This window comes from Mobula hypostoma, chromosome X1 (genome assembly GCF_963921235.1).
Source record: "Mobula hypostoma chromosome X1, sMobHyp1.1, whole genome shotgun sequence".
NCBI lineage: Eukaryota > Metazoa > Chordata > Chondrichthyes > Myliobatiformes > Myliobatidae > Mobula > Mobula hypostoma.
Window position 1 is genome coordinate 10,602,990 of NC_086128.1, and position 13,614 is coordinate 10,616,603.

Here is a 13,614-nt window from a genome sequence, read left to right on the forward strand (position 1 = left end):
AAATGCATGGGATCACAGCTCAGTGGGTAGTGATGTATGGCAGTTATTCTGGCTGGAGGACTGTGACCAGTGGTGTTCTGTAGGGATCAGTGCTGGGATCTCTGTTGTTTGTGAGATATGTAAATAACTTGGAAGAAAATGTAGATTGGTGCATTAGTAGATTTGCAGATGGCACAAAGATTGGAGGAGTTATGGATAGTGTAGAAAGTTGTCAAAGGATACAGCAGGATGTAGATAGGTTACAGATACAGGCAGACAAATGGCAGGTGCAGGTAAATCCAGCAAACTGTGAGGTGTTGTACTTGGAAAATCAAATTTAAAGGGGAAGCATACAGTTAATGGCAGGACTCCTAACAGCACTGACATACAGAGAGATCCTTGGGTCCAAATCCATAGCTCCCTGAAAGTGGCTACGCAAGTAAATAGGGTGGCAAAGAAGATATATGGCATGTTTGCTTTCATTGAACAAGACATTGAGTATAAGTCAGGAAGTCATGTTACAGCTGTATAAAACCATGATTAGGCCGCATTTGAAGCATAGTATAGTTCTGGTTTCCCCATTACAGTAAGGATGACTGATGCTAAATGGCCTAACCAATGAAGGCTCTGGAGAGAGTGCAGAAGATGTTTACAAGGATGTGGCCTAGATTATAGGGTATGATTCAGAAGGAGAGGTAGGACAAAACTTGGGTTTCTCTCTCAAACATTGGAGGCTGAGGGGGGACCAGATAGATGTTTATAAAATTATGAGAGGCATAGATATGGTAGACGATCTTTTTCCCAAGCAATCCACATGAATTTAAGGCGAGGGAGTAAAGATTAAAGAGGTGTGTTAGTCCAGTTGAGTTTCTGGTTAGTGGTGACCCTCAGGAAGATAATTGTGGGCACAATGCCATTGATGGTTAAGATTCAGAAGTTAGACTCCCCCTCCCCCTTGTTGGAGATGGTCATTACCTGGCACTCTTGTAGTATGAATATTATTAACATTTATCAGACCCTGTTGAGGTCTTGCTACCTGCAGTTATAAGTTACTTCATTTGCTGAGAAGTTAGAAATGGAATTGAACACTATACAATCATCAGTTAATATCCCAGACTCTAACCTTCGATGGACGGAAGGCCACTGATGAAGCAGCAGAAGATGGTTAGGCCCAGGATACTGCCCAAGGAACTCCTGCAGTAATGACCTGGAGCTGGAGTAATTGACCTCCAACAACCACACCCATCTTCCCTTGTGTGAGGTCTGTCTCCAACCACTGGAATGTTTTTACCATGATACCATTGGGCTCTTCTGATTTTGTGTTTTAGCGCATGGGGGGGGGTGGTTTCGATGTTTTTCTTTGAATGGATTCCATGGTTTTCTTTGTTTTGTGGCTGTCTGTGGGAAAGACAAATCTCAGGGTTGAATACTGCATACCTATTTTAATAATAAGTGTACTTTGAATCTTTGGACACATCCCTCTACTAGTGGAGCTAGTCAGTGAGGGGATTACTTGAGAACACCACTCTACTAGTGGAACTAGTCAATGAGTTATCATTTGAACATACTCCTCTATTAGTGGAACTAGTTAGTGAAGGGATTATCTGAAAAAATAAACTCTCTATTAGTGGAACTAGTCAGTGAGTGGAACACCTGAATACAGTCCTTTACTAGCGGGGAGTGTAAGGGGACAAAGCTGAGCACTGATCTTATGGCAGTGAAAGGGGAAGATTGGAGAGGATAGTGGAAACACAGCCCGAGGTAAAACTGGGCAAAAGAATGGGATTGGAGGAAAGAAAATGGAATGAAAGACTCCGGGTGGATATTGCGTTTGCATCTGTGACATCTGAAGGGAAGGCCAAAGATGGCTTTCTGGAGCACTGAAGGCAGCAGAGGATGATGTGGAACTGTGGACCATAGCAGCTTTGAGACAGAGTGAGTTTTGTTGCAGGGAGAGATCTACCACATGGCATCAAGCATGGATCTTAAGATGTGGTGACACAATAGATAAACACCTGATAGTTGAACATACCAGTGATCCTAGATGTATCAGAATGATGAAGTGAGGAATCCACATGAACTGAATTGATAAAGAAAAATGATGTTGTAACAACTATCTCACACTCAATGTCAGCAAGACTAAGGACCTGACTGTGGACTTAAAGAAGAGAAAGTCTGGAGAACACACACCCATCCTTATTAAGGTGTCAGCAGAGGAAAAGGTAAGCAACTTCAATTTCCTGGGCGTTAATATCTCCGAGGATCTATCCTGGCCACAGGATGCAAGCATGATGAAGGTATGCCAGTGGCTCTGCTTCATTTGGAGTTTGAGGAGATATGGTATGTCACAAAAAACTCTTACAAATTTCTATAGGTGTGCAGTGGAGAGAATTCTGACTGGTATCACAACCTGTTATGAAGCCTCCAATGCATAGGGTTACAAGATGCCGTAGATGTTGGTAGATCTTTGGTGCCTCAAGAAGGTGGCATCCATCACTAATGACCTTCACCATCCAGGACATGCCCTCTTCTCATTACTAACATCAAGGAGAAGGGTACAGGAGCCTGAAGACCCACACACAATGATTTAGAAACAGTGCTTCCCCTCCACTATTAGATCTCTGAATGGCCTGTGAACAATATTTCATTATTCCTTTTTTTCGCACCATTTCTTTTTTTATGTCTTTGCATTATACTACTGCCACAAAAACAAAAGAAAATCATGTCATATGTCAGTGATAATAGATCTGATTCTAAAATCTTCTGAGATGTGGCGGTGGAGGGAGGGTTTGGTCAACACCTTATTGAAGACAACAAGGGAAACAAGAAGAGGGTGAGCAAGGTTTAAAAAAAAAACAGAAGATATGCTGGAGCATGGAGCCAGCTTCACATTTGGTATTCATGGAAGAGAACTGACAATGAATTAAGCAATGAGTGAAAATTATAAACTGTAGGAAATCTGAAGTAAAAACAGAAAATGGTGGAAACATACAGCAGATCAGGCAGTACCAGGAGAAGAAGAAACAGAGTTCATGCTTCAGTTCAAAAACCCTTTGTCATAAGAAAGAAATGAAATTAAACTTGCAAAGAGGGTGAGGAGTTCCTGCAGCTTTGCAGTCCTGATCTTCTCAGTGCTGGAAGGGCTTCCTGGACCCTCGAGTGTGACTCATCAGCTGAGCAGAACCTGTGTAAGCTCACTTTCTCCCTACAGGTAGTCTTGGTGATTTCATCAAGGTGTGCTTACCTATAAGCTGTACTGAGCACCTAAAAGAATATTAATCCCCCCCAAAGCAGGTAAGTCTGTTCCTGGGACTTGGTGAACAGGGTCTGAATGAACCCACACTCATTATGTGCCTCCTTGTGAGCCACAATCAAATCTCCAGTGCTGTGCTTTCTTTCTCACTAAGATGAGGGAATGTTACCAACAATTGAGTTACCAGCATGGTCTGTTTTCTCACAAAATGTGCTGGTGCCCCATGGATTATTCTCAGTTTAGGGACAATTTTATTGCACTGCAGCCCTGAATACACTTTGCCAGGGCAGGCTTCAACCTCCCTTGCATATAATGTAGAATACCGCACTGACCTCAGGTTAACCTGAACCCAAGGTAGGCTACTGGCTGTTCCCATCTCAGGCTGAAGTACTTGAAAATCTGACTGAACAGGATCAGAATTACACTGAGAGTAGATTTCCACATCAACCAGGGAAAGAGCATGATCACAATATTACAATGAGTATATCTGATTTAAAACCAACAGTTGCATTTTCCACCAAATTTACATTAAACTCTTACCCCACAAACTACAGGAAAAGTTCTAATTCAGAATTCAAGTGTTAAATGTTCAACGGTATAAAATATCTAAAAGGATTTTCAAGCTTTAAGCTGCTGTGCTGTCAGAGCCTGAGCCACATTGAAGTGAATAATCACAACAAAGCTGTATACTTTGACATTTTCCATAACAGATCTCCAGCTCTGCTCCCATTAATGCAAGAAGTTCATAGTGCCTGTGGCAAATTGACCTCGATTACAATCTCAGCTGACGCACCAGAGGCAATTTGCTGTGTTTCAGCCTCACATTCTGGTTTTGATCTGCAATTATGCTCGGTATTAAAAATGATAGGCAGACTACAAGGGGAAAAAACAATCAAAATACAGTCCATACACATGAAAGACATAATGGCTCTGAGTGAGTAATTTTCCATATAAACAAACATTTTCTTTTCTCCATTTTATTTAAGGCACTTTTCTTCCAAAAGTTGAAACAACCCCAAAACTGCATCAAGATCCCCCAACACCAAACACCAGAGGTGTGGTTGGCTCTCAACCGTCTGTACATACATTTGTCTCAGCGTATGTGATGCCCGTCCCAAACAATGGTCCATACTTACTACAGCAGCCATGAGCTCCACATGTCAGTGGTGAGTGATTGCATGGCTCACCCAACATCATACTGAGGCCAAAGATTTAACCCAAATACTATGCACCCAGGTTCCCAGCAGTGTCAATAACATGTTCCTTTATAATGCTATAAAGTTCTCTTTAAGCATTGATTCCATTGGTGCTTTTTTCTGGGAACACACCCTGAGCATTAAGTGAGATCCCACTGTTCAGCACAATGTAACATGATATCTTTCTGGTAGAAAAAGCAAAGAACAGCAGATTGGAATAAATCGCACAGCTCCAAATGGTGTGCAAGGACAGAGAGTGACATCTGTTGTTATATGCATACATTTCTGCAATTGCTAGGTATGTTGAGAGCGTGGTTAATAAAGTACGTGACACAGACTATAACAGTGAAGAGGTTACTACACATAGTTCTGGCTATCGTACTTTGGGGAAGATTGTGAAGATTCGACAGAGGGTGCAGGGGAGACTGACATGGATCCACTTTAAGGGTTTTCAGCTGCAAGGTTAGAATGAAGGAGCACAGAAGGTTGACAGAAGATCTGATAGAGACACACAGGATTATATAAGCGAACAGACATTATTCCCATAGATAGTGAAACCAGGAGACACAGATCTAAACTGACGGGCATGTCAACCCACAGGTTTGTGAGGAAATTTTTTATGCAGAGTAGTCTGGAACTCACTGTCTCCAAGGGTGGTGGAAGCAGTCAACTAGAACTTTCCAAAACAATTGGGTAACAGCTTGTAGGGAAATAATCTGCAGGGCTTTGTGGATGGAATGGGGACTGAATGGCCTCCTCCCATGCAATAGCAATTCTTTGATTCCATGACTTCGTGAACACAGGAATAAGATTAAGAGGTCACTTAACCCTTCATATATCTTCAATATTTCAAAGGTACCTTTAATGTCAGAGAAATGTATACAACATACATCCTGAAATACTTTTTCTTCTGAAGCATTTCTTCGCATACTTTAATCCCATTTTAGGAACCGATGGCATAAATTCTGTAACAGATGAAGGAAAATGATCAAAGGAGCTTGAGCATCAATTCTTGGGATCATCTACTCTATCCAGTGCTTCTGATGCAGATTCCTCAATATCAGTGAGACCTGACGCAGAATGGGGAACTGCTTTGTCAAGTACCACTGCTCTGTACACTTCAAAAAGCATGATCTCCAGTGGCCATCCATTTCTATTTGATTCATCCATTCCCATACTGATATGTCTGTCCATGGCTTCCTTTACCGCCACGATGAAGCCATACTCAGGGTGGTGGATCAACACCTCACATTCCATCTAGGTAGCCTTCAACTTGATATGGTGAACTTTGACTTCTCTAACTTCCGGTGATTTCTCCCCCTTCTCTCATTTTCCATTCCCCATTCTACTTCCCCTCTCACCCCTTCTCTTCTCCTCACCTGCCCACCTCCTCCTCCTGATGCCCCTCCTCCTTCCCTTTCTTCCATGGTCCACTGTCCTCTCCTATTAGATTCCTTCTCCTTTAGCCCTTTACCTCTTCCACCCATCTTCTCAGCTTTTCACTTCATTTCCCCCTCCCCCACCCACCTTGCCTCATCTATCATCTACCTTCCCTTTCCCCCACCTTTTCATTCTGGCTACTGTCCTCCCCCCTTTCAGTCCTGGTGAAGAGTCTCAGCCTGAATCGCTGACTATTTATTCCTTTCTATAGATGCTGCCTGGCTTGCTGAGTTCCTCCAGCATTTTGTGTGTTGTTCCAGATTTCAAGCATCTGTAGACTCTTGTGTGTTAAAAAAAAAACACTACTGTTGACCCAATTGCAACTTCCAGTTACCCCAACACCCACCACTTTTTGGGGAGGATTCTAATTTCTAATATCCACTGTGTGAAGAAGTGCTTTCTAATTTTATTCTTAAAATACTGATTTTAAGAATTCTTTTTTTGTTGACTTTGTAACTGACTACGTAATAAGAACATAGAATATAACAGAAAGAGTAAGTTAGTGGGTTCTTCAAACCTTCTCCACTAGTCAGGCAAGATCATGGTTGATCTTCTACCTCAATGTCATTTTCTCTACCATCCCTCAATATTCAGATATCTATCAATCTCCATTTTGAGCAACCTCACTGAGCCTTCTAAGCTTTGGAATTCCAAACATTCTCCATTCTGAGAAGAAACTCCTTCATATCTCCTTCCTTTATCCACCCTTTCAAACCCTGTAAAGATCTTGTAAATTTCAATGAGGCCACCTCTAATTTTTCTACCACCTTCGAGGATATAGGCCCAGTCTACTCCATTTCTCCTCGCACAGAAAACTGCCATCCCCATGGAACATGTCTAGTGAATTATTGCTAAACTCTCTCCATGGCAAGTATATTTGTTCCTGAGTACACAATATTCCAGTTGCTATCTCACTAAGGCCCTATATAGTTGCAGTCAGACATCTCCCGTAGTCAAATTCTTTTGGAATAAAGATTAATGCATTATTTCCTCCCCCCCACCAAGTTGCTTGCTTCTCACTTATATTTGCTTATAGTGATTTTGTACTTTGTACATCTACTTCCTTTTGAACATTAACACTTTTCAATCTCTCATAATGCAACAAAAACTTTTCTAAATAATATAACAAGTGGATAATTTTGTATCTTTACATATTATATTACTTTAGCCATGTACCTACTCAGTCACTCAACTTGTCCAGACCCACACTGAAGCTTCTTTACATCCTCCTGGATATTTATGTGTTGCGTGGGAAAAATCCCAGAAGGCTGTGATAGAAAAGGTAAGCAGCTTCCCGTTCCTGAGGGTCAACGACTTGGAGGATTTTTCTTTAGCCAAACACATTGATACAATCATGAAGAAGGCACACCAGTGGCTCTACTTCATTACAAATTTGAAGAGATTTAGAATGTGGAGTCCTGCTTGTCTTCCTATAGGACTTGATCATATGTCTCAATCGCTCTACTTGCTGACCTACTGCTCTTGTTCCCATCCCCTGTCATATTAGTTTAAACCCTCCCAAGTAGCACATGGCAACCTCCTATGACAATATTGGAGCCCCTCCAGTTCAGCAGCAACTGCTTTTTTTGTACAAGTCCTAACTGACCTGGAAAGCAGGCCAATAATCCATGTATCTGAAAGTCTCTTCCAAGCACCAGCTCTTTAGTCATGCATTCAACTGTATTTTATTATTTCTTGCCTCACTAGTATGTGGCACAGGAAATAATAAGATTGCGACTTTAAAAGTCCTACTTTGAACTTTCTACCTCACTCCTTAAATTCCCTTTGAACAACCTCATCCCTCTTTCTGCCTATACTGTTCATATCAACATGGATCATCACTTCTGGCTGCTCATCCTCTTAAAACTTTGTTTTAAGACCATTTTCTATTATATCTATAACAAAGAAAAAAAATTGGTTCAATACAATAGGGATTTTTTTTTCCCTGTTGGCTATGTAATTTCTCACACTATTCACTACCAGATAGAGATCACAGTTTGAATTAATGATTAGTTAAGGGGTTACAGTTTAGTTAATAGCATGCTTATTTCACACAAAAAATTGTGCTATATACAATTTGTATAATTCATTAATTCACACTAGATTTAACAGAAAGGCATACTTTTATATGTACTTCTACTTTTACTGAACCTGGCTTGGTCTCCTGGCTTAATAGCAATGCTGGATTCAGGGTGGCCGGGAGGTTGGAGACTGTTACAATTTTACTTCTGATACTCCTCTTTGATGCACAGGTTTGAACTATCGGGCCAGTTCTGAATCTTTCCTAGTTAGAACCCAACACAACAGAGTATGTGCTGAATGTGAAGTTCAGATTTTGTCCCTAAAAGCTCTGTAGAGCAATCAACACTTCTATACAGACACTCTGCAACCAAGACCATAGAGAACACTGATCAGTAAGTTTGCAGAGACAAACAACGGTGGTGATATTCATAATGATGAGAGTAATCATGACAACAGAACAAGATTGATCTGATTGCAACAGAACAGAACAATGGTAGTTCGAATTTAATCCTGGTAAGTGTGAGGTGATGTATTTTGGGTGTTTAATAAAAGAACATGTACCATAAACTGCGGGGCCTGGGAGTGTTGAGGCACAAAGTGATCTTGATGCACAGGTAGATAAAGTTGTGAAGATAAACATGGTGCTTGCTTTCATTAGGCAGACCATAGAATACAAGAACATGGATGACTTGGTACAATTTTATAAAATATTGGTTATCTTACAGCAAGAGTCACTACACTATAGGAAGGATGTGATTGTACTGGAGAAAGCGCAGAGAAAATTCACCAGGATGCTACCGGAGATGGAATGCTTCAGTACAGCAGTCAGATGTTTTCCTTGGAGCAGTAGTGGTTGAAGGGGGATCCGATAGAAGTATACAAAATTATGAGAGGCACAGCCAGGGTACATAATTTAAAAAACGGTAGTCGAAAATTTCCATGGGGCAGAGATATCTAAGACCAGACAGCATACTTGTCAACACGAGGAAATCTGCAGATGCTGGAAATTCAAGCAAACACCCAAAATGCTGGTGGAACGCAGCAGGCCAGACAGGACGAAGGGTCTCGGCCCGAAACGTCGACTGTGCTTCTTCCTATGGATGCAGTCTGGCCTGCTGCGTTCACCAGCATTTTGAGCATACATGTCAGCTGAGATAAGATTTAGAAGGGAAATTCACAAGCCCCTACAAAATGTAAAACACTATTTGAATATTGAAAATATGAAATAAATGCAGTAGCCGTGTCTCAACAGACTAGGAAGCAACAGCAATGAGAATATTTCAGGTAGGAGAGCTCTCCCAGTGAATCACGTCCTGATCCAAGCTTCTGTAGCAAGAAAATGACCAATATTTGAAGAGCAAGAATGGAATGAAACAAATCATGGGCCCCAGTTTAGTTTCTGTGAGCCGCATTATCTGTTAACTGCTATACAATGCTCCTGGGTATCACATTGTTGTATTAAAAGTGGGGTTCAAATGTAACCTCAGTCCAAACCCTACCATGTTTCCACACATTGATTAGCATACTTCGACTTGGCTGAGTAAACAAAGGCAACACATCAGCAAACCTGCAGTGTGCCACAACACACACACACACACACACACACACATATATATTCATGTGTGAATTAGTTCAATCAATTAAATATTTCATGTTTAAAAGTGTCTTTATTTGAATATAAAAGGAGCCAACTTTTCAAACACAAGTGAGGAATTTGATGATGAAGCTCAAACCAGAGTGAAGACAGCTGGCTGCTGATCTCAGCTTTTAGAAACAGCCAAGGAATGTTTCCTTTTCACGATTTACTCCTGCCAGAACAGCAATCTCAACCCAAATGCAGTTGGATATCACAACACAAATCAGCAAAAAGAAAATAAGTCAGAGGTTACAATTTCAGCTATCTTTGAGATGACTTTACTGTTTCACAAAGAGTGCAGAGCAAAAGGCAAAAACAAATATACTGAAAGTATCTGACAACCTGAAAAATTCCAGCTAACTGAATCTTACAGAGTTTCTCATTTCAAATACCAGCACTAATGTACAAGATGCACTACTCTAAATGAAATTCCATTCAGTAATGTCCCTTTTTGTTTCAATGGTTATGCAGATAAAACTATACACCAAGATTCTAACAGGGCTTTGATGTGTAAGCATGTTTGTCTGCAGGAGAATATGGAGCAGACAACCTCCGGAATTTAATTGTCCCACCGGCTCCTCTTCTTTCTGGGGGGTGGCTCTGGCACAGCAAAGCCATCATTCTCAGTAGAAGTGGTCCGACTGCTGCTTCTACTGTCTCCATTCCTGCTCTCGCTGCTATTCCCACTCCCACCACCATTCCCAGTTTCATCAACACGTCCGGTCTCCCCACTGCTCCGAATTAGGCCACTGTTTCTGGCCTCACCATGCCAGTTGTCACCGCGACCTTCTGCATGCCTATTGCTGTGCCGGCTATCACTTCGCCGATCGCCATGTCGGTCACTGCGGTCAACATATCTCTCGCCACTACGCTCACTGTGCCTGTCACTACTCCGTTCACCATGCCTGCCGTCACTACCCCGATCACTGTACTTACTGACAGAATGGCGACTGCTAGAATCGCTGTGGCGACTGCTGCTGTCACCATGGCGACCAAAACCGTCTCCATGGCGACCAAAACCGTCACCGTGGCGACCCAAGCTATCACTATGACGACCAAAGCTATCTCCATGCCGACCACTAACTTCAGAACGACTGGGGCTATTATCAATTGGGCGATTGATTTTGACCTCAGCCGATCGATTATTGTTGTCCTTGTTCCGCCCAGTAGCTCCACTGTTGCTGTTGAGGACTGAGGGTTGGTTGGTGACCTGATTGCCCACAGGACATGTAGGGATGATGCTGAGACTCCCAGCACTTGTCCAGTTGCTAGTACCAGCAGCAGAGCCTGTGATCTTTGGAGCACTTCCAGTAGCTGCAACAAAGTGTGACTTGTATTGTGACTGGTGGAATAAAATAAACACAGTGTTAGTGTTTGGTGGTTCACATTTCTAAGTACCAGCCTTGACACTGTAGGTACTGAACGTAGAACAACAATTTTGGGTGCTGTTTCACATGATTAAATGTTAATTACAATGAATAAGTATCAGTATATTGCAAGGATGTTGTGGTTTTTGCACTGAAGGACAGCATTATTTAGATGGCTTTGGAACAATTCAATATGTGGTCGATACTCCGTTATTTCAAGGAAGCTGCCAAACTGATTCAAATTGCTGCTGCTTGATCACATTCATAACAATACCTCAATTGTAATTTTTGTGGCTTTGGGAGAAGCTAAACTGAGAACAAGTTGAGAGGCAGCTAAACCCATTAACCCAAAACTAGAGTTTCATCAGAGGAGCTTTACCTGGAATGCTGCTTTCATGGCTGACATTCGATCCCCCATTGCGCCAGTGGATGGCTTATATGCTTCATAATTAGACAGCACATTGTTCGTTGATCTGTCCTGGGAGAGACAACCAACCACCAATTTCATTATTATGCTTCAGGCAAAAGGTTAACAATCAGCACAAAGTCATGCAACAGAAGTTCATAAGATTCAGCAGTGCCATTACCCCTTATACCAATTGGTTATCATTGTAGGTCAGAAGACATAATACACTGAAGGATGAGGGTTCTTTGGTACACTGTGCTAGCTTAATAAAATCTTTTACCTCTTTATCACTTTTCTGTATTTACTCCATCTCCCTTAATATCCATATTTATCAATTTCTTTATTTTAAACAAAACCGATTAACACTGCGTAACAGGATAGTCATTGCCGCTGTACAACTTGATTACATTCTATAGCAGACCTTCTCAGAATAACTGGATTCCACAGATCTGTGAAGAGGGCTGGATTCAACAGAACATTGACTTTCAATGTGATAATGACTCAACAGTGAACCACCCCTAACAAGATTCAACAGCAACATATCCATTGCAACAAAGATTAAAAACGCTTTTTTTTGTATAGTGTGATTATCAAAGCTTCTCTAATGTGAATGGGGTAGTTCATTTTTATCAGAATACAAGGGTAATGTCATTTTCAAGACAAGTTATTTTTCAGATTTGTACACTGCAGAGAAGAATGAACAGACCTACAAAGCAAATGATCTACTGGAGTACACCACTTGCAACTGGAAATATTTACTGATGTTGATCATCCCAAACCGCCATTTACTCACTGAATTATCCGAGCCAAGTCCTGGACGCTCTCTGTAGCCTAATCCTCCTCCTCCAATATTCATTCTTTTCCCTTTCCCAGCTTTGTAACGGGACTTTCGGAACCATGGGTTCTGACAACAGAAGTTAGTCAACACATAGTTAAATTTTCATAGTAAGAACAGTATTAAACTAGAGTTAAGATGTGGTTTACAGGGATTACTACCACAGGATGCTACAGAGCAGTTCCAATATGTTGCTGCTTTCATCCCTGGTTACATGGAATCTGAAATCATATTGAAATATACAGCAAGCCCATCAACATCAGAAAAGTGTTTTTTTTAAATTTATTCCTTTTTCTCCAAATCCTGGTTTCATTGGTTAGCACGTAACACAAATCCCTAACTGCTTTATGAGTGTGTAGTTTGCATCAGAGGGATGTGTTGTTACCTATAGGTCAGTACGAGGAAGGACGGCAGATTTCCTCTGCTGAAGGGCATTGATAAACTTAATGGGTTCAAAAGAGCTTTTAGAGAGTTTGGTGCAGGTCACTTGTTATCTTCACTGCATAAGGTAAAATGGTTTGGTAAGTTGAATTAACACACATAACAACAGTCAGTAGCATCTGCAAGTAAACATTAATGATTTGTTCAATTTCCTCAGCTTTCATCGACTTTAATTCCGATGCTCAGATGATAACTTTTGAAGGATTGGTACTTTTGCACTTGGTAAACTTTAAAATTTAGACTTTGTGATTTCTATCTACAGGAAATTAATTTAAAAGGTTTATAGTGAGGACAAAGGATCAATTATCAGTCCTCTGTAACCTAGCTGAAGCTACTACTGAAGTTAAACAATTCAGCGAAGAAAGTTTCAGCCAGAGTGCCCACTAAAGGTTAATGCCATGCAATTTTTGCTAGAAAGTAAATGCTTAGATCTTTTAGGAGAAAAAATGGTCAATTGACATTCAGTGTTTAAAATCTTAAATAAAGATTGTTTTTTGGGCAAGGTCATAGACTTTCAGCTGACAATATAACCTGACAGGACTGAGCCCCTTCAGGATAGAAGTAAGGAGAGAACAACAGCTAACAAACATTCAAAGATTGAAACACAGATGAAAATCAGATCCAATTACAATGTTTTATTTATTGGATGCATCAAGAGGTATAAGACATTGTAAGCAGTGTACAGGACAACCATGATAGGAGTCTGTAAGTTCCTTGTCCAGAGATTACTGCCAAATAAGAGAAAAGCAGTCAAATCATTGTATACTGTATCACTGCAGCTAAGATAATGAAAAGAACAAAAATGTTTTGTTTTTCTACAGACCAGGGAAATTATGTGGTCTGTATATTGAATGATATTTAAAACATAGAGATATAAATGACTTGCAAGGCCTAATCTAAGGTAATCACATATGGGCATTGAATGGATTGGGATGATGAGTTACACAGTCTTTGAATTTTGTTATGAGAAGTCTTGAAAGTTGAGTTAATCAAGCATAAACATCTATAATTGCTTTCAGATGTAGTCAAGTTTGCCTCT

At 40.9% G+C, this 13,614-nt stretch overlaps 1 protein-coding gene across 3 annotated transcripts in view; it reads right to left on the reverse strand.

The window, feature by feature from the left end:
• Window positions 1–9,530: 9,530 nt before the first annotated feature.
• The window catches only part of ddx42 (DEAD (Asp-Glu-Ala-Asp) box helicase 42), a 67,536-nt gene continuing 63,452 nt past the window's right edge, over window positions 9,531–13,614 (reverse strand). For all 3 annotated transcript variants that reach the window (XM_063037484.1, XM_063037485.1, XM_063037486.1), the window contains 3 exons: window positions 12,093–12,203; window positions 11,273–11,371; window positions 9,531–10,868 (listed from right to left, as the gene is read on the reverse strand). In XM_063037484.1, coding sequence (XP_062893554.1) covers window positions 10,086–10,868; window positions 11,273–11,371; window positions 12,093–12,203 — 993 coding nt within the window. In that variant the 3' untranslated portion in view covers window positions 9,531–10,085. The remainder of the gene's footprint in view (window positions 10,869–11,272; window positions 11,372–12,092; window positions 12,204–13,614) is intronic.